At 36.5% G+C, this 21,222-nt stretch overlaps 2 protein-coding genes across 2 annotated transcripts; both read left to right on the top strand.

The window, feature by feature from the left end:
- The first annotated feature begins 2,185 nt into the window (after window positions 1–2,185).
- On the top strand, window positions 2,186–6,146 carry LOC102787445 (B- and T-lymphocyte attenuator-like). The gene is made up of 6 exons (XM_035906841.2): window positions 2,186–2,267; window positions 3,785–4,114; window positions 4,213–4,260; window positions 4,349–4,477; window positions 4,572–4,603; window positions 5,108–6,146. The coding sequence occupies exons 1-6, from the start codon at window positions 2,186–2,188 to the stop codon at window positions 5,582–5,584; spliced, it is 1,098 nt and encodes a 365-aa protein (XP_035762734.2). The 3' UTR covers window positions 5,585–6,146.
- A 3,759-nt stretch (window positions 6,147–9,905) lies between these two features.
- Window positions 9,906–13,317, top strand: LOC148098245 (uncharacterized). The gene is given in 6 exon segments (XM_087830159.1): window positions 9,906–9,987; window positions 11,161–11,490; window positions 11,589–11,636; window positions 11,714–11,842; window positions 11,940–12,031; window positions 12,964–13,317. Coding segments are annotated over 6 exon segments (1,035 nt in total).
- The last annotated feature ends 7,905 nt before the right edge of the window (window positions 13,318–21,222 follow it).

Raw genomic sequence — 21,222 nt, 5'->3', positions numbered from 1 at the left:
TGTTAGCGAGATAGCTAGTATAGCTAGTACTAAAAATATTAGTTGGCATGAATTTGAAGAGTGTAGCATTTTGCACACAGCCTGTAAATGTCAACAACAAAAGGAGTGTGTAAAACATGTATATTGTAGTGATGGCAGGATACTGTGTATATTTATACTGGCAGTATGGAAAATGATTATTTGGAAATGCTTAAAATGGAAATGATCATTTACTGTGAGGTGAGGTGTGGTTGGGGTACGGACAGTGGTTGTGCTTTTGTAACGTTGAGGTATGGACAGCTACACACTGAGGCCTCAGTCCTGCCTGTTCACATTTTATTCAGTAAAAACTAAATTTTCACTGCTTTTATGACCTTTTAGTGGGGAGAACATAGCTAGGATTTAATGATTTAACAAATCTTTTAAATCCTTTGTCCTCCACAATGCTAAATGGCTGGGAGTCCTCAATCACCATGCTAACCAGGTTTTCATCTATTTGAGATTGTTCTCCTGAGGAAAGAGCACAAATATAAATATCACACACGTAACTTATTACAGTTGTATAATATTGTTATATCATTTAGTAACATTACTGCATGCTATATTATCATGGCATTTGATGGCTCACCTGGTCTTGCTCCACAATTGGTGTTCCCCTTATTCTCATGCAAAGCTCTGTAGTGCCTAAGCATGGATGAGGTGTTGTTGTTATATCCCAGCTCCCTGGCACATAGCAAACACTTCACCTTGTACAAAAGTAAAGACAGCTTAACATAAATTGTATTGCACCATCAGTATTATGAAAATACATCTTCTGTAGAAATGTACATACCTTGTTGGGAGGAATAAGATCAAAATGTTCCCACACAGGGGAGGCCATCCTCCTCTTCTTAGCTGGCTCCATTCTCTCCTGACTTTCTCTAAACCTCCTAAACCTCCAAACTCTCTCCAAACTCTCACTAACTGCAACTCTCCATCAAACACCCACATTTTGAATGAAGTCTGAGGGGTTTATATCGCTGTCATAGCTCGCGGCAAAGTTCGAACCACTTCCTGAACCAGTCACGTGGTACGGCCGGGCAGCGAGGCTTCGGACGTCATCATTTTCAGCTCCTCCCTCGTTACGCGCATCGCGGAAACGCCCCCTCCATTACTCGACGCAAGCTTTGAAGCCTCGATACAGAACGCCACATCACTAATCATGGGTGTGCAACTATCATATTTTGGAAGCTGTGTGATACTCTCTTGTCACTGTGGTTCAAAATGTTTATCTATAGATAACTACCAAAAGCTAAAAGAGAAATAAATGATTATATTATTTTTGTGCAGAGACACACATAATGGCATATCCACATGAAGTAACACACAATTTTCCACCAGATGATGCTGTTGGAAAAGTATGCTCTGATTCACATGACCCTGAGAAGCATTGTCTACAAACTACATAAAAAGGTGAATGTGAACTTACACCACCTGCTGGCTGCACAGACAGAGCAAAAAAGAGTAAAAACAAAAGTCATTCTTGGTGTATACTTCAGATTTCTAACGCACAAGTATGTACACAAGTTACAGCATAATGAAGCCTGAAGCATGATCGGTATTATAAGTTGTTCATATAAGTATACTGGTAACCCGAGTGTGAAGAAAAGATTCTTTTTTGTGTAATAATTGATCCAATTTTCCTGTTTAAGTCTGAAGAAAACTATCAAAAATTTCTCGTTTTCTGGTGCAAAGCTAAAGTGTTCTTTTTTAGATAGTGAATTTGTGCTTTTTAACACTTTGACCCTCAGTTAATAAAACAAAATAAAACAAAATAACAGCATGTTTAAGTTTTGTTTAAAAAAAACCCCGCTGCATCTTCATTTAAAAAAAATTGCAATGCAATTGCAATTATAGTTGAGAAGCAATAACAAAACATTTTCTAGTCCCCTAAAGCCCCGCTGATAAATCTCCAGTCATAAACCAAACAAACCAAAAAGTTAATGGAACTACTTGAGTCGAAGTACCGAACTTTGATTACATAAAGTCCACTCCTCCTTAACATTTCTGGAAACTTTGTTAAGTAACAGCATACTGAATTACACAAAATGTGCCGAATGGTCGTGGCATGCGTGTGGGACGTCAGGAAGTGGTGAGCCTGTCACATGTGAAAAAAAGCCCCTGACGTACCTACAGTCAATTATTTGAAAACTTTTAGGCTGTGAGCATGTTGAGCCTAAAGGATAAACTGAATTATCTGATAATATTTTGCTGCTGTGTGTTTGTCTCTGTCAATGGAAGCGGCAAAGGTAAACATAGATATTATTTTATTGATGGAATAGCTGTTATAGATGTGCCATGGTTGTTTGAGGGTAGGAACACTTTAGAGCACACTGCTAGAACATAGACTATAAGAGCTATAGAGTAATCATTACTGAGGAACAAAGATTGAAGTTTAAAACAATTTAGTTATTATTATTATTATTATTATTTTAACATAATGAGTGTGAAAAAAACACGACAGAGATTTAAATGCTTAATTCAACTTGCTTTAAAGTTGTACCGAAAACAAACAATGTAGCACATTTTATTGTTACTGTTGTATATACAGCGTTGTTGCTGGACTAAATAAAAAGTACATGTACAGCCATTTGAGGATACATACATTTTATAATAGTGATATACTTCTGGGGCACGCTATGGAGTTTTAAAAAAATAGAGAGATGATATTTTATGTAACATCAAATGATAAAGGCATGCCTAATTAACCAAATAATCAGATGTTGTTCTTGGAAAAATGTGCTGATATGAATTATTTGAACATGGCATGCCAAATTTGGGCATATTTACATGTTACAGCCACTATGATGGAAATTACATGTCAATATTATAGATGATGAGGGAAAATCATAGAAAATATGTGAATATTTTTATTTCCTTTTATTACCAGGGCATATGGGCACTGCCTCAAAGTATTATTGGCTTCTTGTCTATCTGTAGATTTGTTACACCTCTCATCATTAATATTAGGTTTCTGAGGTGTCTATTATTTGACTGAGCACTGAATTATGTGTGAGTAAGACTAAAGGGCTTTTGCTTCAGATCAGGAGCTGCGTTCTCTCAGTGTAAACCAGAGTAAAGGTAAAATCTGCAACTAGATTTCCCTCTGTGGCATGCAGCCTCACGGCACTAAATCTCAACCATGCCACACAAAAGCCACACAATACAACACAGTTCCTTTATACAATGTATATTATCATAAAGTTCATTGTAAAAACATTAATTAAACATTAATTCAATCATGTAAACATTACATTCATACCAGATAAGATAAAACTTAAAACAAATCTTTACAAACATGAATATTAATCTTATCTTGCACAAGTAAATGGCCAGTAAGTCCTCCAGTTACTGAGAAAACAATACCGTGAGAATGAAAAACAAACTGTATAAAATAATTGTCTTATGTATAAATATACATGTGAATATAAAACACGTTGTTTTTAAATACACAGCATCTATTACGCTAAGTACCATTATGTCTATATTCTCTCTGTCTTTGAAATGTTAGCACTCCAGAGAGCTCTGGGACATAATTAGACTAATAAAACCACTAATAAAATGACAGTAAAATGACAGATAGATAAATAAATAAGATGGACGACATGTGTGGGATGGGACAATTTATATAGTATTAAGATAAAAAATGTATTTCATTGTTGCAGTCACAAAAGAAGAAAATATGCTTCATGTAAACAGGCTTTAATTCTTTTCTGATAAGAATTACGCATTACTTAAAATATATATATATATATATATATTGCAGGTCCACATGCTTCGTGTGAAGTTGCGATTATGGTCCGAAGATACAGCACTCGGAAGACTCCTCCACGACAAAGTCTGACAGTCAGCTGTCCGGTCAAACACTGTGGAGAAATGCTGGAGGTCACCTGGTGTAAACTCTTTGACTCAGTCAACTGTGAACGGATTAATGAAACAAAAAATGTGAAGATAACACAGGATCCTGATAAGGATAAGCTGATCTCATATTTAAATTTCAAGGAGATTTCCATTCATGACGATGGTTTGTACAGATGTGGTTTACAAGGATATAATGGCAGCCTAATCAGCCATTCCATCAACATCTCAGTATCAGGTATGCTTTCAGGTATATTTTATTCTTCATCAGCATTAAAATATAAAATAATAAAATATGAAGTGTTAATTCTGTCTACTATGTATCATTCCCTAAAGACATGTACCAGGGGATTGAAAACCCTGATAATAATGATAAAAATGCAGGTGAGAAGCTTTATTTGTCAGAAAATCACTGCCAACATTTTCGTGGATGCAGTTTAGCACGACTGATCTGGTGATTCTGCTTTTGTAGGAACAACACCGAGCCCTGATCACAATGAGGATAAAAACTGGAGGCCATACTTCTACATTTGTTTTGGTATAGTGCTTCTTATTCTCATACTGACTGCCCTCATCTTCCTGAGTTCTTGTGACTGGAAACGTAAGAGCACTAATTTTTATTTTGGATGGTTGAAACTGATTTCATTGAATTTACCGTCTAAAAATGGGTAATTTATTTATTGGCTTTTCTACAGGAGTGCTGACCTTAAACTACGTAAAGGGAGAGGTAATGTTGGTAATATCAAAATATATTTTTGGGATATTTGGGGGGACAAAAAGTATTATTTATGCACTGTTATTTTGTTGTAAAGCACTTTGTTATCCTTGTCTTGAAAAGTGCTACATAAGTAAAATTTTACTTACTCACTTTTGGAGCCAGCGTCTAATGGCACCTTGAAGAAGTATAATTTTTGACTTTTTTTTTCAGGGTACTTTTGGTCTAACAACAGGCTTGAAAATAGGAGAACCCGTAGTTTCACTCACTGATGAACAATTTCTTTCTTTTTGTTTCAGTTTGAATGTTTTTATAGGCCATAAAATAAACAAGTAATACAGTATATAACATTTTGTGAGCCTCTGACAACCTGGCAGGCTGATTTTACTTGTTTTCTAAGCTAATTATCTTCCACCTTGCTTAAGATTTATTGTCATGGGAGTGTCGAGAATTTTTTTTACTAATATATTCTAATATATGTTTAATATATTCTCATTTTGGTGTTTTGTGCCACAGGAAATGCCCACTCTTATGATACCAGACCTCCCTAAATGGAGCCCTCCTTCCACTCCTGTCCCACTGACCAACTTGTCTGTTTTAAATGACATCTATTCATCATATACTCCAGAAAGATCAGTATCACCAGCTTCCCAGACCTGTTCGAACCAGATTTCAGCTTCAAATCCAGCACTTAAATATCAAGACTGTGAAGTATATGGTATCATCAAACATAGACACGCTACTAAACAGGGTGGAAAATATCACACCATGACTAACCAAGGTAAAACCCCTGAGTCTTCTTTTACTGCTGAAAGACCAGAATCACCAGCTCGCCAGCCACATGAGTACCAGATTTCAGCTTCAAATCCAGCAGTCAGAAATGAAGACTATGCAACGTATGCTGTCATCAACCACAGCAAACCTGCTGGAAAACGGCACACCGTGACTAACCAACTTAAAAACCCAGAGTATGCTGTCATCAAATTTTCCTGAGTGTTGTTGATTTGAAATGGACACTTGCAGATGAAAAAGTGGAAAAATGTTTTGCAATATGTGGTGGAGTCATGTGATGAAACGTACAGCTGTACAGCCATACTGCAGAAGATATGAATGGAGGAAGCTTGTGGTTCTCTAAGTGAACTGCATGTCTTCTAGAGTTATCGTGACTAAACCGGAAGCAGCAGCGACTTCATTCTCTAGCCCTCAGGTTTGTTCCCAGCAGCAGCACTTCTTTTTCAACTAATAATTTATTGTACTTTGTATTGTACTTGTGATGTCATCTGATTCCAGTCCTTGTATTGACTTGACTGCAGTAACTGTCGTACTTTCATAAAAAGGTCATAAACAGATTTCTTCTTGACAGACAAATAACACTTAAATGCAGTTTTCTGACTGATTTGTTATAGAAGGATGGCAGTCATTAAAAAAAGACATGTTAATCAGTACCAGAGAGATTTAAGAGATATGAACAGTTTCTCATACCTGTCCCACATACAGCGCTTGTTGTTTTTGTCACCACTACTGTCAGAGACAACACCTTGCCTATTGACCACAGAAGTGGGGTTTAGCTCAAATGTGCAGGAAGTTAAAGATGGAAACATTTCTGACAATGACATTTTGTGAACCGGGGACGCTCAGCTTCAACCACATGTACGCATTGTTAATATTGCACTTTGGGCGATGGCCTTATTATTGGTCCTGTTTTTCACATATTCTATACTTAAACTAAAAGAAAAACAAGAAAGAGTAGTATTGGTTAGCTTTTCAAAACAAGAAACTACAAGCAACAGAGAATGGGGGAATTAGAGGAAATATTAAATAAAGACAACATAGTAGTTGTCATAGTAGACTCTATGTTTGTCAACCATTTGAGGTTGGAAACCTTAAAGAAATCTCCCCTTGTAAAATGTTATGGCCTTTTTGTGGACATACAATTCTGTTTAAGGGGGATTTTCACCTTTAAAATTTCTCTGAATCATTTTATAAGTGAGTCTGAAGTTTTCCTTTTTTTCCTGGAAAAATTATCAAAAATATTAAAACAATTTTGGTAAAGCTGCAATTTAACTGTTTAGTATAATTTAAAATGTCAGTATAAATGGGTATTTAATCCTGGCTCTCTAATACTTACACTCAGTTTATCTACATTAGAATATATGTATTTGTATATATACATGTTTGATTTTTTGTTTTGTTTTTAAAATAAAAACATAGACAATAGACTACAGACTCTATAGGTATGATTTTTTTTAATGTTGCATTCAGTATAAGTTCAAACCATTGATTCTGCCCATAAGTTTTTACTGAGGCATATATGGCGGGGGGACCAGGGAAAGTTTTTTCATATCTATACGACCAAACATTTTTTCTTTTTGAAATCACAGAAGTTGCCCCTCGTTCTTAGAAAGAATTCAGATTTAAGGTACTTTTGAACTGCCTTCGCTTTTAATAATTTTGAGCTGTGCCCATCTTTTACTGTATGTGCAGTGTGTGATATCAGCTAACAGGTCAATAAAACAGTAGTGCATGATCATAATTTTCTTGTCAAGTCTCACAAACAGAAATCGGCAGAAAATAACACTCATTTACTACATTATGCTTGTGGAAAGGTTTGCTGTGATTTATAAGCTGGTGAGCAGTGTGCCTAGGCTCATACCATGGAATAATGAGCGCTTTTAATATGTTTAATATTTAATATTTTAAGTTTTTTTTAAACCTTCGTTACTTCTGAAATACAATAGCCACATGAAATCTTAAACACAAAAAAACACATTTAAGCTCTTATAAAAATGGCCAATCAAATCTTATTTTCACCTACTCCAAGTGTGACAATCTAAAGCCAAGATTCTTTCTTTATTTACAATAGGCTTTTTTCCCATAACTTTGAGCATCAATATAATGGGATATATATGCCTTTTAGATAGCTATATGCTGCCTCTCTGTGTTTATGGAGGTTTTCAGAGGTAAGAAGAGGTGTATTGTGCCTGTTTCTTGGGCCTCTTGAATAGACCTGAAACAACCTGGCTCCTTTCAGTTTGAAAGAGTGACTCTGCTGTGAGCCCATTTCATGTTCCTCACCCTATCTCTAAGGGAGAACTTAGACAACCTTCAGATCAAGCACATTTCCAACACCTGCTTGTCTAATCTCAGTCTTTCAGACATTCTCTGCAGATGTTGCACAGCTCCATGTGTCAGTTTCTTGCTTAGTATGTCCCTCAAGCATGAGCAACGGGCAGCAGCTCATCCCCAACCTGAAATTGGTACTTTAACTTTTTGCGACTGAGAATCATGGTCATAGACTTGGTGCTAATTGTTGTCCACAGTTGTTTCACACTTGGCCAGTACAACCTGGAGATTATCACTCTGATCACCTTAAACTTACACTACATCATCTAAAAAAAAAGGCCAACTAAGACCAGATGTTGCTAAGGCCAACAAATCAACTGATTTTGACCTTACACCACCCACCCATCTATAAAAGTTCTGAACAGAAGCTCAGTACTGGTGAAGTCCGGTCCACTTACAATGTCAACCAATCTCTTGCTATAGTTTTACTGGGAGTAAATGGCCTGTAACCTTTGGCCTAATACACCATATTCCTGAGGCAAATCTCCAAAGGACACATCAAGGGAAGCAATTAATGACTCCTTTGTGACTACAGAACATATGCTGATTTTTAGGATAGGACAAAAACTATATAGAGCTGGGATAAAGCTTCCCAGAGAGTCCCCTTTTCAAAAACTTACTGAGGACTTTCACCCCGGTTTGCCAATTCAAAATTACTGTTCACTTCCACATGATATTGCAGGTCAACCAAGAAAACCCAGAAGTATCCAGACTTGGAGCAATTCCCATGCCCAAGTGGCCTGGCCATTGGAGAGCATTTTTTCTTTAATTTAAGCTGTTCTAAAAGAGGTTGTGTGAGATTGGACAGAAACTCACACAATCTTTATTATTATTGAGACAATAAAGAGTTGATCCACCTGAACCACAACTAGAATGAAAGCTACACTGTTCCTCTTCAATCTGAGGTTTGACTAAAAGGTGGACTGATGACACTGACCTTCCCAGAGAGCTCCCTTGTTAAAGAGGGAAAACACTATCCCAGTTTACTGAAGACAGCCCTACAACAATAAAGACATGGGGAATTTTCATCCATCTCCCAAGGGTGAAACTTTTTTAACCCTGTGACCACAGCTACAGTTGTGGATGAGTTGTCCTACTTCTCCCCCGATGCTGCTCTTTTATTTATTTGTGTTTAAAGACAGATTTATGGGATGTTTTACCTTTATTAGATAGTGGAGCAGTAAAGACAGACAGGAAAGTGGAATATGCTCCACTTGGACTCAGTGTCCACAGTGAAGATCTCCCAGACAGAGCCCTCCACCAGACATTCCCAGCCCAACCTCACTACATGTGGTGATCTATTAACGGTTCAACATCTCTGTTCACCCGAGTGTCCAAGACATACAGCCATAGGTCTGATGGCCTTATTGGAAAACAATCCTAGACTTGGCACTTAAGGTGTCCTGGCACCTAGTGTGCTTATGAACACCCCTATATTTGAACTAGGTGTCCGTTACATAAGCCTTTCAGAGTTCACTGTCATTGTTCACATAAGCGCTGATGTTGCCCAGCAGGAAAAATGGAGTCTCTAAATAGGGCACTATCTAGCATCCCAGCATGGACTCCACGAAGGACAGGGACTCTCACTCTGGAGCAAGTTTACTGGTTCATTCATGATTTAAAGGTAAATTTTTCAATACCTTATTAATAATGTTAAATTGTCTTTACTAATGTGTAAAGTGAAAACCGAAAGAAAAATAAACCCAGCTGAACAAAATGAAGATGAAGACAGACAGGAAATAAAAGCAGAGGCATGACACAAGAGAGACATGACAGTAAAACAAAGTAAAACAAGAAATCACAAAAACAGAGATAAGACCCTAACACTATATAACTTGACACAGAGGCACACAGGTAAAGGCTAAGGAAAATAACACAAGGAACTAAACTCTTTACACTCTAACCAGACTGCTAATGGAAATAAAAAGGAAGTGGAACTAACTGCAAAAGGCCCTTGATGCTAAGAAGGAATATAAAAATCAAATATAAACAACAAACAAACCGAGGAGGAAATGGAGTAACTTCATTCTTCCTTAATACTGAAACTAAAAAACTTTATCATGTTACAACATGAAATGCACATGTGTGTGCAGCACACATGCAGGGAGTAAGGAAGTGGTGAGTTTTTCACAAGTACAAGAAGCCCCTGCAGTACCTTCAACAGATTATTTGAAAATTTAAGGTCGTGAGTATGATGAGCCTGATGGACAGATTTAACTCTCTGATGATTTTTTGCTGCTTTGTGTTTGTCTCTGTAGATGGAAGCGGCAAAGGTAAACCTTTATTAATGCTTTTTATGAAAGCTCTTCTATTAATGATAAGTTATTTAATATAAACTAATTGTAAAAATGGAAGGATGGATGGAAGAACAACTTAAATAAATGAGACATTTGTTTGCTGAGACTGAAAAGTAAAGACTGAGAGCACAAGACTGGAATGTAGAACATGAGAGACATAGATATAATAATTGGGTACACTGAAACATGATACTGTGTCATGATAGTAAAAGTATTTAAATATATTTTAAAAAGCGAAAGCTCTTAAGTAATTTGATTCTTAAGTTTAATCTTTGTATTCCTTCCAAGGAGTGCACAAAATGAACACCGCCATAGAATGAGTGCTTTCCCAAAATTCCCTACGTTTGGTTCCTATCTTGTTTTGATCTTTATTTTTTATTTTATTCTATTGTTTTTTCATGTGTGTTGCTGAATCCTGAACTTAAACATATAGAATTGATACAAATTTGAGATGTGTGATACTGATATTAAATCACAAAATGATATGTTAACAACATAAATTAAGCTTTAATCTTCAACATACAAAAGTTGCCCATTTTAGTATGAAAATGACAATTTGTGTAATTCCAAAAAAGTTGGGATGCTGTGTAAAATGTAAATGAAAACACAATGCAAGAAATCTGCATATATTATAAAGTCATATTTTATTCGCAGTAGAACAAAGAAAACATGTAAAATGCTTAAAATTAATAATGTAATTTATAAATGGTATTAGCTTATTTTGAATTTGATGCCAATAATATATGTTTTACTACTATTAGTTACAACAGTAGTGTAAGATAGGAATAACACTTTGATGCTTAAGCTTGTAAAACAAGCATCATAGTCAAGCTAAGAACTGTGAGTAGTGTCAAAAAATGCAATAGTTCCTACATACAGTGACTGTTTTTATCAACTCAATAATTTAATTATACAACAATCAGATATAAATAATAATAATAATAATATAATAATATTATATATATATATATATTATATATATATATATATATATATATATATATATATATATATATATATATATATATATAATAATATAATAATAAATAATAATATAATAATAATAATGTTCAAAACAATTTAAAAAACAAAGAAAAACTGTTTTAAACCATTATCACCTCTAATTCTCCCTTCTTTACTTATTTTTAGGTTTACATGCTTCGTGTGAAGTTGCGATTATGGTCCGAAGATACAGCACTCGGAAGACTCCTCCACGACAAAGTCTGACAGTCAGCTGTCCGGTCAAACACTGTGGAGAAATGCTGGAGGTCACCTGGTGTAAACTCTTTGACTCAGTCAACTGTGAACGGATTAATGAAACAAAAAATGTGAAAATAACACAGGATCCTGATAAGGATAAGCTGATCTCATATTTAAATTTCAAGGAGATTTCCATTCATGACGATGGTTTGTACAGATGTGGTTTACAAGGATATAATGGCAGCTTAATTAGCCATTTCATCAACATCTCAGTATCAGGTATGCTTTCAGGTATATTTTATTCTTCATCAGCATTAAAATATAAAATAATAAAATATGAAGTGTTAATTCTGTCTACTATGTATCATTCCCTAAAGACATGTACCAGGGGATTGAAAACCCCGATAATAATGATAAAAATGCAGGTGAGAAGCTTTATTTGTCAGAAAATCACTGCCAACATTTTTTTAGCATGACTGATCTGGTGATTCTGCTTTTGTAGGAACAACACCGAGCCCTGATCACAATGAGGATATGAGCTGGAGGCCATACTTCTACATTTATTTTGGCATAGTGCTTATGATTCTCACGCTGACTGCGCTCATCTTCCTGAGTTCTTATGACTGGAAACGTAAAAGCATTATTTATTTTTTGGGGGATAGTTGAAACTAAATTTATTGAATTTACCATCTAAAAATGGGTAATTTAATTATTGACTTTTTCTACAGGAACACTGACGTCCCCAGCAGCCCAGCCCTGTTCGAATCAGATTTCAGCTTCAAATCCAGCACTTAAATATCAACAATGTGCACTATATGCAGTGTTGGGGAGTAACGGAATACATGTACCGCCGTTACGTATTTAAAATACAAAATATGAGTAACTGTATTCCGTTACAGTTACCGTTTAAAAAGGTGGTATTTAGAATACAGTTACTTTGTTGAAATAAATGGATTACACGCGGTACTTTCCTGTTTCATATTGTGGCGGGTCAGGACTGTTTGGGTTTTGTTTGACAGCTACGTTCTGTTGTTCCAGGTGGCAGCGTTACGGTTGCCATGGTTACAGGGTGACGCTCTCTCTGCGTGTTTCCTGGGTGAGAGAGGCCTTTTTGTTGTTGTTGTGCTAAGCTAATAGGCAGAATGCTACCGGTATAACTCTAAAGAATGTAGCATCATGGGCAGTGTAGTCCATGCTGCAGGGAGAATGGACTGCCATACACGTTATGTGGCTGTGAGCGAGGGAGGGAGAAAAAGGAAAAGTACGAGCTGCCATCGAGCAAAAACGGTAGCTGGAAGCATGTAAATATAATAATAACCACTGCAGCCAAGAAGAGTGCCTGACGAGCCCAGTTGTAAGTAAGCTATTAAGACTCGACTGTACACCGTGTTCGTGTTTTCCTCCAAAAACAACAAGTTCTGTTGGAGCAACCTTTCAACGCCTCTCTCTGTCTCTCGCTAGCAAGGTTGACCCAGACAACAAAGTAAAGCTAGTTTTCGGCTACAAGCCCAACACAGAACCCACCGTATTAGCCAGAGGTCCCTTTACTACGGTTCGGAGCCGCGGACCTTCAGTAACAGTAATAAATCACAGCAATAGTACATTCATGTAGTTGTAAACAGCATGATAATATATTAAGTAATCCAAAGTATTCAGAATACGTTACTCTCATTGAGTAACGTAACGGAATACGTTACAGAATACATTTTGGGGCATGTATTCTGTATTCTGTAATGGAATACATTTTAAAAGTAACCTTCCCAACACTGACTATATGTTATCATCAACCATAGACATGCTACCAAACAGGGTGAAAAATATCACAACATGACTAACCAAGTTAAAAACCCAGAGTCTTCTTTTACTGCTGAAAGACCAGAATCACTAACTTGCCAGCCCCATGAGTACCAGATTTCAGCTTCAAATCCAGCACTTAAATATCAACAATGTGCAGTATATGGTATCATCAACCACAGACATACTACTAAACAAGGTTTAAAATATCACGCAGTGACTAATCAAGTTAAAAACCCAGAGTTTTCTTTTACTGCTGAAAAACCAGAATCACCAGCTCACCAGCCGCACGAGTACCAGATTTCAGCTTAAAATCCTGCAGTAAGAATTGTAGATCATGCAACGTACGCTGTCATCAACCACAGACAACCTAGAAAACCTGCTGGAGAACAGCACACCATGACACAATCAAGTTAAAAATCCAGAATATGCTGTCATCAACATTCCCTCACTTTTTTTCATTTGAAATGGCTACTTGTGGATGAAATTGTGTAAAAGTGTAAATCAGTACAGTCATGTAAAGAAAAATGTTTGACTATATAATTCTGTGAAAAACTAAGCAAATCTAAGTAGATCTTCACCAAGTTGGCTGATCTAAGATAAGATAAGATAACCTATATTAGTCCCACGCATGGGAAATTTGTTTTGTTACAGCAGTGGACAGTTCAAAGTTGCATAGAAAAATTAGAGAAAAACACTGGAATAAGATATCAATAAGATACAGTACACAATAGAATAGAATAAAATAAAATACTATATACAATAGAATAAAATAGAATAAAATAGAGTGCAAATGCATACAATATGAGTATAATACAATGGTGCCAGAAAGAGTATTGCACTTAGTGTTATTGCTATTTCAATCTAGAGCAACAATCTAGAGCAACAAAACACCATATATTCACTCCAAGGTCTGACAGTGCAATGCTCAGAGGCTAGATTAGGTTCTATAGGCCTGTTAAAGTTTGTAACAGAACAATTAAAAAAACATTAGACATTATGGCTTGTTTGGAAGAGTTACCAGGACAAAGACTCCAGGAGAAAAAAAACCAACAAACAAAGTGTTCTATCATAGTTTAGGTTTGCAAAGTTGCATCTGAAAACAACAACAACAAAACTTCTGCAATAATATATTTTAGACAGATGAGACCAAAGTTGAAATGTTCACAAAAACCAAACAAAGTGTATCAGCACAAACAGCTCAAACCAACTAGCAATAGCAAATGTATGACAGAATGGCTGAAAGAGAAAAGAATCAGGGTGTTTCCACAACCTAGTCAAAGTACAGACTTCAACCCAGATTTGACAAATGTTGAATCTCAAGACAGCTGTGCAAAAACAAATGCTTCAAAACTCAAAGGTCTGAGAAATTATTGCTACTATATATGGTTCCACAGTCTGATGAATTGATGTGTGTGTGAAAACTTTATCTTTCACATGACTGTATGAAGTGGCATAATGTGATGAGAAAGACTGCAAACGAGGTGAATGGAGGAAGCTTGTGGTTGTGTAGATGCACTGTGTGCCCTATTAAGCTATCATGAACAGACCAAAAGCAGCAGCAACTTTATTCTCTCACTCTCAGGTCTCATCCAGACAATGCTTTTATTTTATTTTGAATTTCTTTTTATTTTTTGATATGACTTTGTTCCCCCATTCAAATCCATGTAATTGAGTTGGAATTAAAAAAATAAAAATAAACGTATTCAACTCTGATGGCCAAAACTTTGACAATGTCATAAAATTCATTAATGGAATAGATTTGTTCTGTATGGACTTACTGATATTTGTAATGCAGTCTTCTGATTTGTTACAGGATGCCAAATGTGAAAAAAAAAGTTTTGTAATGTAAACTAATAAGTGACTCATGTACAACTTTTGAAAGATGATTTTGTTTGAAATGGTAATGACTGTACTTACTGAATTACAGATTTTTACATTTCTCTTAATTGAGCTTGTTGTTGTTCATATATTAAGGAGATTAAAGAGATAAAAAAATGATCATGTCCACTCATGGCATGTTGCAAAATACAGTAACAACACCAGAGATGCTTGAAGATATGAACAAATATTTTTAAAAGCCCATGATTTCATCTCATACCCTTTTCTGTCCTACAAACAGGCCTCTGTTTTTTGTCACCACTAGTGTCAGAAATACAACACCTTGTCTGTTGACCACAGCAGTGGGGTTTAACTTAAATGTGAAGGAAATTAAAGATGGACAGATTTAAGGTTTCAATGAGATCATGTGGCAAGTGGTGCTCCACCTCAACCACATGTTTATATACTTAGTATTGCAGTTTGGGTGATGACCTTACTGTTGGTGCCACTTTTCAAGTAAGGGTAGCAATGATTAGCTATTTAAAGGTACCATGTTTTATAACTGCTGGAGGTTGAAGTCCTTAACATCATGGACTTCTTTCCCTGATATTTGCATCTCAGATTTCTCTGAGTCATTTTATGTGTGGGTCTGAAGCTGGAGTCATTCACAAACAAGCAAACAAAGCAAAACAAAGACATTATTTAACCCAATTTTTTAATGGTGCCACATGAAACTTTAAGCAGTGAAAAACACATTTAAGTTCTGTAAACAATTGCAATTGCAAACAATTGTGTGAAAGTGTCACCCACAGATTATAGCCATAATTCAGAGTAGGAACACAGACTGACCAATATCCACCTGCTCTACCAAACAGATGCAGATGCCGCCACTAATCCATCAGCCACTCTCCTGCTCCACCTTCCCTCACCTTTGAAGAAGAGTTTGAGATAGACAAAAGTATTGGGCCACACCTTTTAATTTTTGAATTCAGGTGTTTTTAGTTCCATTATAGGTCTACAAAATCAAGTACCAACAATGTAGCCTTTAAATAAACATTTGTGAAAGAATGGGGCGCTCTAAAGAGCTCACTATAAGCGAAGTCTGTGAAATTTCTTCCCTCCTATTTTCCACAATCAGATATTCCACAGTATTAATGCAAAGTGAAAATGCTTAGGAGCCCCAGCAGTTCAGTCATGAAGTGATAGACCTGCCTTTCTACACAGGCAGGAAGTCTGCCTGCATAGAAAAGCAGACAGGAAGTCTGCCTGTCTATACCCTCACTTGAAGTCAGCAGTGCCCCATCCCCAACATATATAGTGTGGGCAGGGAAATGCTATCCTTGACTGAGTCTCATGAGAGCTGAACAGAATCCCCTTGAAGCTTCAGCCACAGCCAAAACTGTGTGTGCCTGTTGCCCAGTGGTATATCACAAAAACATGATTAATTCCCTTTTCTAAAATACAGGGTGGGCCATTTATATGGATACACCGTAATAAAATGGCAATGGTTGATGATATTAAAGTCCTGTTTGTGGCACATTAGTATATGTGAGGGGGCAAACTCCTCAAGATGGGTGGTGACCATGGTAGCCATTTAGAAGTCGGCCATCTTGGATACAACTTTTGTTCTTTCAATAGGAAGAGGGCCATGTGACACATCAAACTTATTGGTAACTCCCAACTCTTGAGCCACGATCACCCCAATGAAAACAATACGTTTAAAAATTGCATTTTTCTCAGTATTATACATGTTGTTGTACCTGGAAAACTTAAAATGAGATGTAAAGGCTACTAAAAAAACGTACATCTGTTACGCAAGATTGTAAAAGATCAGGGCACAGCACATAGTAAAGGAATCTACTGTTAGAAAATGCCTAATGTGAAGATGTGATTATGGTCTGGAGAGGCAAGTCATTGAAAACCACCCAGGCACTATTGAGAATCACTAGATGTCATCTGGTCTAAAATCTTCGACTCAAACAACTGTGAACGGATTAGTAAAAGAGAAAATGTGGATATAACAGAGAAACATGTTAAAGACCAGTTGATCTCATATTTAAGTTTTAAGCAGATTTCCATTAATGATGATGGGCTGCACAGATTTGGTTTAATAGAATACCATCATAGCATAATTGCCCACGCCATCAAGATCTCAGTATCAGGTAAGCGTTCCTTTATTTTCAGGTATTTTATTCTCCCACAATATCAAAATATGCAAAATTCAAAATTCATGACTTAATTTTGCATTGTGGGTTATTTCAGGCACAAAACAAGGATTCTTAAATATCAAAGAACTCCAAAGCAAAAATTACCTCTATTGTCACCTGATGCAACCATATTTGGAGGAGAGAGCTCTCAGCCAACATTGGCACTGGATACCAGCTTGGCAGTGGAAATCTGTAATTCACTCTGATCATAAATGGGTTGCCAAGTTTTACTAGCAAAAACAAAGAGTATCTGCCCAAGATCACAAAGACACACAAAAAATTAAATTAAATATTTTAAAATAATTAAGTGAAAAAAACCCGAAACATGCTTTTGTCTCAGAGGTAGAAGAAGATAGAGAACAAAATCCCATTTGTTGTGTCTAGTTGTATTTATGCTGTAAATCTGGGTATTTTAACACAGGAGCCTGTAGCAGCCATTAAAGAAAGGGAAGTATTTTGCACTTCCATACTGGCTTTATTTTTAGTTGGGTAACAAATATTGTTTAGTATAGCAAAAAGAATTGGAAGGAACTGCATAATCACCAAAGCCACAAGCTTTCCTGCCCTGTGGTAACCAGCCTGCTGCTTCAAACTGAAAAAGAACCAAAAATATCAAGACTGCTGTGAATGACTTCATCAACCATCAAGACTGCAGTAAACCTGCTGGAAAACAGCAGGTTTATTAACCAAGTTAAACACCCAGCATATGCTGTAAAAATAACATTTCCTAAATGTTTTTAATTTAAAATGCACACGTTAAATAAAAAAAAGTGCACTGGCGTGTGGCTGTGTTGTGCTGTTGAGCAGATGATAAGCGATCAACCATGCTGCAGAAGAGGTGAACAGAGGAAGCTTGTGGTTGTGTAGGTGTGCTTTTGGACATCTGAAGTTATTCTGAGTAGACCAGAAGCAGCAACTCTCACGCTCAGATTCGTTCCAATGTTGCTTTTTATTATGTTTTAATATCACTTTCTTTATATTCTTCATTTGCAGTGAGAAACAAACTAAAAACAATGATTTCGTGGAAAATCCAGTGGGTAAATAGATTTGTTTTGCACAGACTCAGTGAAAATGTGTTGTTCAGTCATTGGGTAGATTTGTCAAGGCTAGCAATCATGTGAAAAAGAGAAATCAGCTTTTCACTGTAATCACTGGCTCATCTGTGATTTTGGAACCATTATATTGTTTGAAACGTTAATGAATGCAGTGATTTTATTGCATGTTTTTGCATTCCACTTACTTGAGCTTATCATTTGACTTACTTACCTGTCCATTCATTACTTGTTGTGAAACAGAACTACCAGACAGACATGGTGTGAGTGTGAAGAGAGATATGAGCAAGCACCTTTACCAGGTCATCTCACATCTGTCCCACACACAGGGCTCATTCTTTTTGTCACTGCCACCGTCAGAAACGGGGCACTTTGTCTGCCAACCGCATCAGTGCGGTTTAGTTTAAGTGTGCAGGAAGTCAAAGATAGAAAGATTTCTGACAATGACACCTCGTGGTAAGAGTTGCTCCACCTCAACATCTCTTTGTTTACGTAATACAGCAGTTTGGGCATTTGCCTTTTAAATTGTCAAATAAAAGTTACAAATAAAGCCACAGACTCATCTATTGTGACTCATCTCCTCTTGTCACAGGTTTGGCTTTTCTTAAGACATTACCTGGGAGTAATTCCACATAAGAGGGGTTTTGCCACTTGGGATCATTTTATGAGGGTGTGTGAGGTTGAAGCATTTTACTAAAAAAGGAAAATTCTTAAAGAAACCCAAAAAACAATATATAAATTTTTACAGAAATATTTTTAAAAAGCCTGCAATAAAATAGTTTCTTTTTTTCTTTCACAGAGGCCTTCATATTTTTATTTTCTTAAGCCTGGTAAGAAGTGTGATATATGAAGCTGTTTTCTTCTATAATGAAAACTTAGGCTATTAACGTGCTAATAAACAAGTCTGCTAAAATTGCTGACATGTGCGGAGACTTCTTCAAAACAAAAACCTATATTTTGGAACACTAATCAAAGTGTGTAACGACACTGTCATCGCTGTTACATTTCACACGGAAAAACAGGTTCTGACCAACAAATCAAGAAGAAAATCCCAATTTGTAGAGCAGGTTTCTCTAAGGTCACCACTTTTCAGTTGAAGGACTGGAAACAGGAAACTGCTTCCCCACCTTTTAAAGCGAATTCACTGCTGTTGCTTGCTTCTTTGGAAAATCTACACCAAAGTGATAACTGTGAAACCGTAAATTACTGATCACTCATGATCTTGCTCAACACACACACATGTCACACGAGAAAAACTCCCAAATTTATGGATTATTATGTTCCTTCTGTTGTAAATCCTGATGCTCTAATCCACTGTTCACTAAAAAATCTGTATTGAAAAATGTGCCCCATTTTTCTTCCATTATTCTCAGTGGAATTACTTTGGGGAGGACCCAGAGAAGTTGAAATATAGCCTACATGTTCAATGTGACTCTTAACCCTCTCAAGGCAGGCGTTGCAGATTTGCAACAAGTAAAAGCTAACAACCTGATTACCCCACGTACATATTTTATGAGTTTTTTTTTACTCAGAAGCACCACTGCAGGTATTCTTTTGTGCATTAGCAACAAAAACTTAATTTGAGCCTGAGAGGGTTAATCAATATGTGAGATGAGTCAGGAAACTACGTTTCTGTCTGTGAATGGAATTTTTCTCTTCTCACCATCGGTGTCTGGCTGTCACAGCCCACACAGGCGTTCTGTGCATGCTCTTTCTCTCTCTCCGTGTATCTCTCTCTCTCACACACACACACACATTGGTAATTGTATTTTCTCTCGGTTAGACAAAGCCCTGATTCACGAAGCCCCTGCAAAATGACAGAGCACACGAAGGCTGTGCGAAGGCAGCGCTTGCAACAGGCCAGATTAAAAGGTGCCTCTGAGGTCACAAAGCGAGTTTGTGGACGCTTCTGCATCAAAGCAGCTTTTAAAAAAAACTCCCACAATGTGTGCAGAAACGCAGAGTGTGTTCCATCTTCCTCCAAAGTCATGATCGACAGTAACATCTGTGACATCCGAGCATATCTGCAAAACATTTTCTAATATGTAATGAATATTAGTGAAGTGAAATAACACAAGAAGCTTTTACATTATGTTTAAACTTGGAAACTGATCTGGAAAAATGACAAGTGAGACGGGGATTTTTAATTTTTAAAAAAAAAAAAAGTATTCTTGAGAGGAATATCACGGCCTTCCCGAGAGGGGGGGAGGATAAAATAAGTATTTGTTTAATTTGTTTTCAGCAGTATGTGCAGATTTATAATCCTAAACCACTCCATCACCCCACCCTACCACTTCACTACAGCACAACGCGCATACCACATACTTTACACATACAAACTCACTTAATCCTTAAATGCACCTAGACTGCTTACATTTCAAATAAACGAATGACCTGAGAAAGACCTTATTAAAATTCACATGCAGATTCAAACACATTCTCTCCCACCAAATGCAAATAGACAACCACAGGTTTAGAAACTGTACGATTTTAATCATTGTCTGGCAGAAGTCTTCAGCTGTGCAACAAACCTTTTGACAGGGTAAAATAAATGCTAAGAATTGCTAAGGCATGTGGTTTTGCTAAAAATACAGATGTCTCCAAGGGGATTATACGAGAGCAGGGATCAATTAGGAGTGTAAAACTATTACATTTGAATGATTTTACTCTGGTGTTAAACATTTTTATTCATTATAGCAAAAGAAATAACATAATAGTTTAGCTTGGTTCAATTTTGATATCTGCTTAATTAAAGCACTGTTTTAGTTACACTTCTCACATAAATCCAGATGCAGTCGGATCTGAATTTATGCTGTCTTTATACAGGTGCTGAGTTATATACATAAACGTATATCTAATAGAAAGCATAAATAGTAAATGTTATCTTTCAGTTGACATGGCTAGCAGACTCTCTGAGTAAAAGTGTGCACAATATGTGTGTGATTATTTGTTCGGCAATGTCCACCACAACTTGGCTTGGGATTTAAAAAAAGGCATCTGGCCACCAGGTTTGGCACAGCTGAAAGGAATGTGATGCTTTTCTAAAAATAGTTGGAAATGCACAAAGTTGAGATAAAAAGCTGAAAGGATGACAGTGAGAGTCTGAATGCATTTTTAAACACTTTTATTATTCTGTT

The sequence above is a fragment of the Neolamprologus brichardi genome, chromosome 16 (genome assembly GCF_056152115.1).
Source record: "Neolamprologus brichardi isolate AB-2024 chromosome 16, ASM5615211v1, whole genome shotgun sequence".
In the NCBI taxonomy this organism is placed as follows: domain Eukaryota; kingdom Metazoa; phylum Chordata; class Actinopteri; order Cichliformes; family Cichlidae; genus Neolamprologus; species Neolamprologus brichardi.
Note: the sequence above shows the minus strand (reverse complement) of the source record. Positions and strands in the feature narration are given on the sequence as shown.

Coding starts and splice junctions, on each gene's coding strand:
- LOC102787445 (XM_035906841.2), top strand. CDS start 2,186: ATGTTGAGCCTAAAGGATAAACTGAATTATCTGATAATATTTTGCTGC. Junction 2,268..3,784: donor TGTCAATGGAAGCGGCAAAG/GTAAACATAGAT, acceptor TATATATTGCAG/GTCCACATGCTTCGTGTGAA. Junction 4,478..4,571: donor GAGTTCTTGTGACTGGAAAC/GTAAGAGCACTA, acceptor GCTTTTCTACAG/GAGTGCTGACCTTAAACTAC.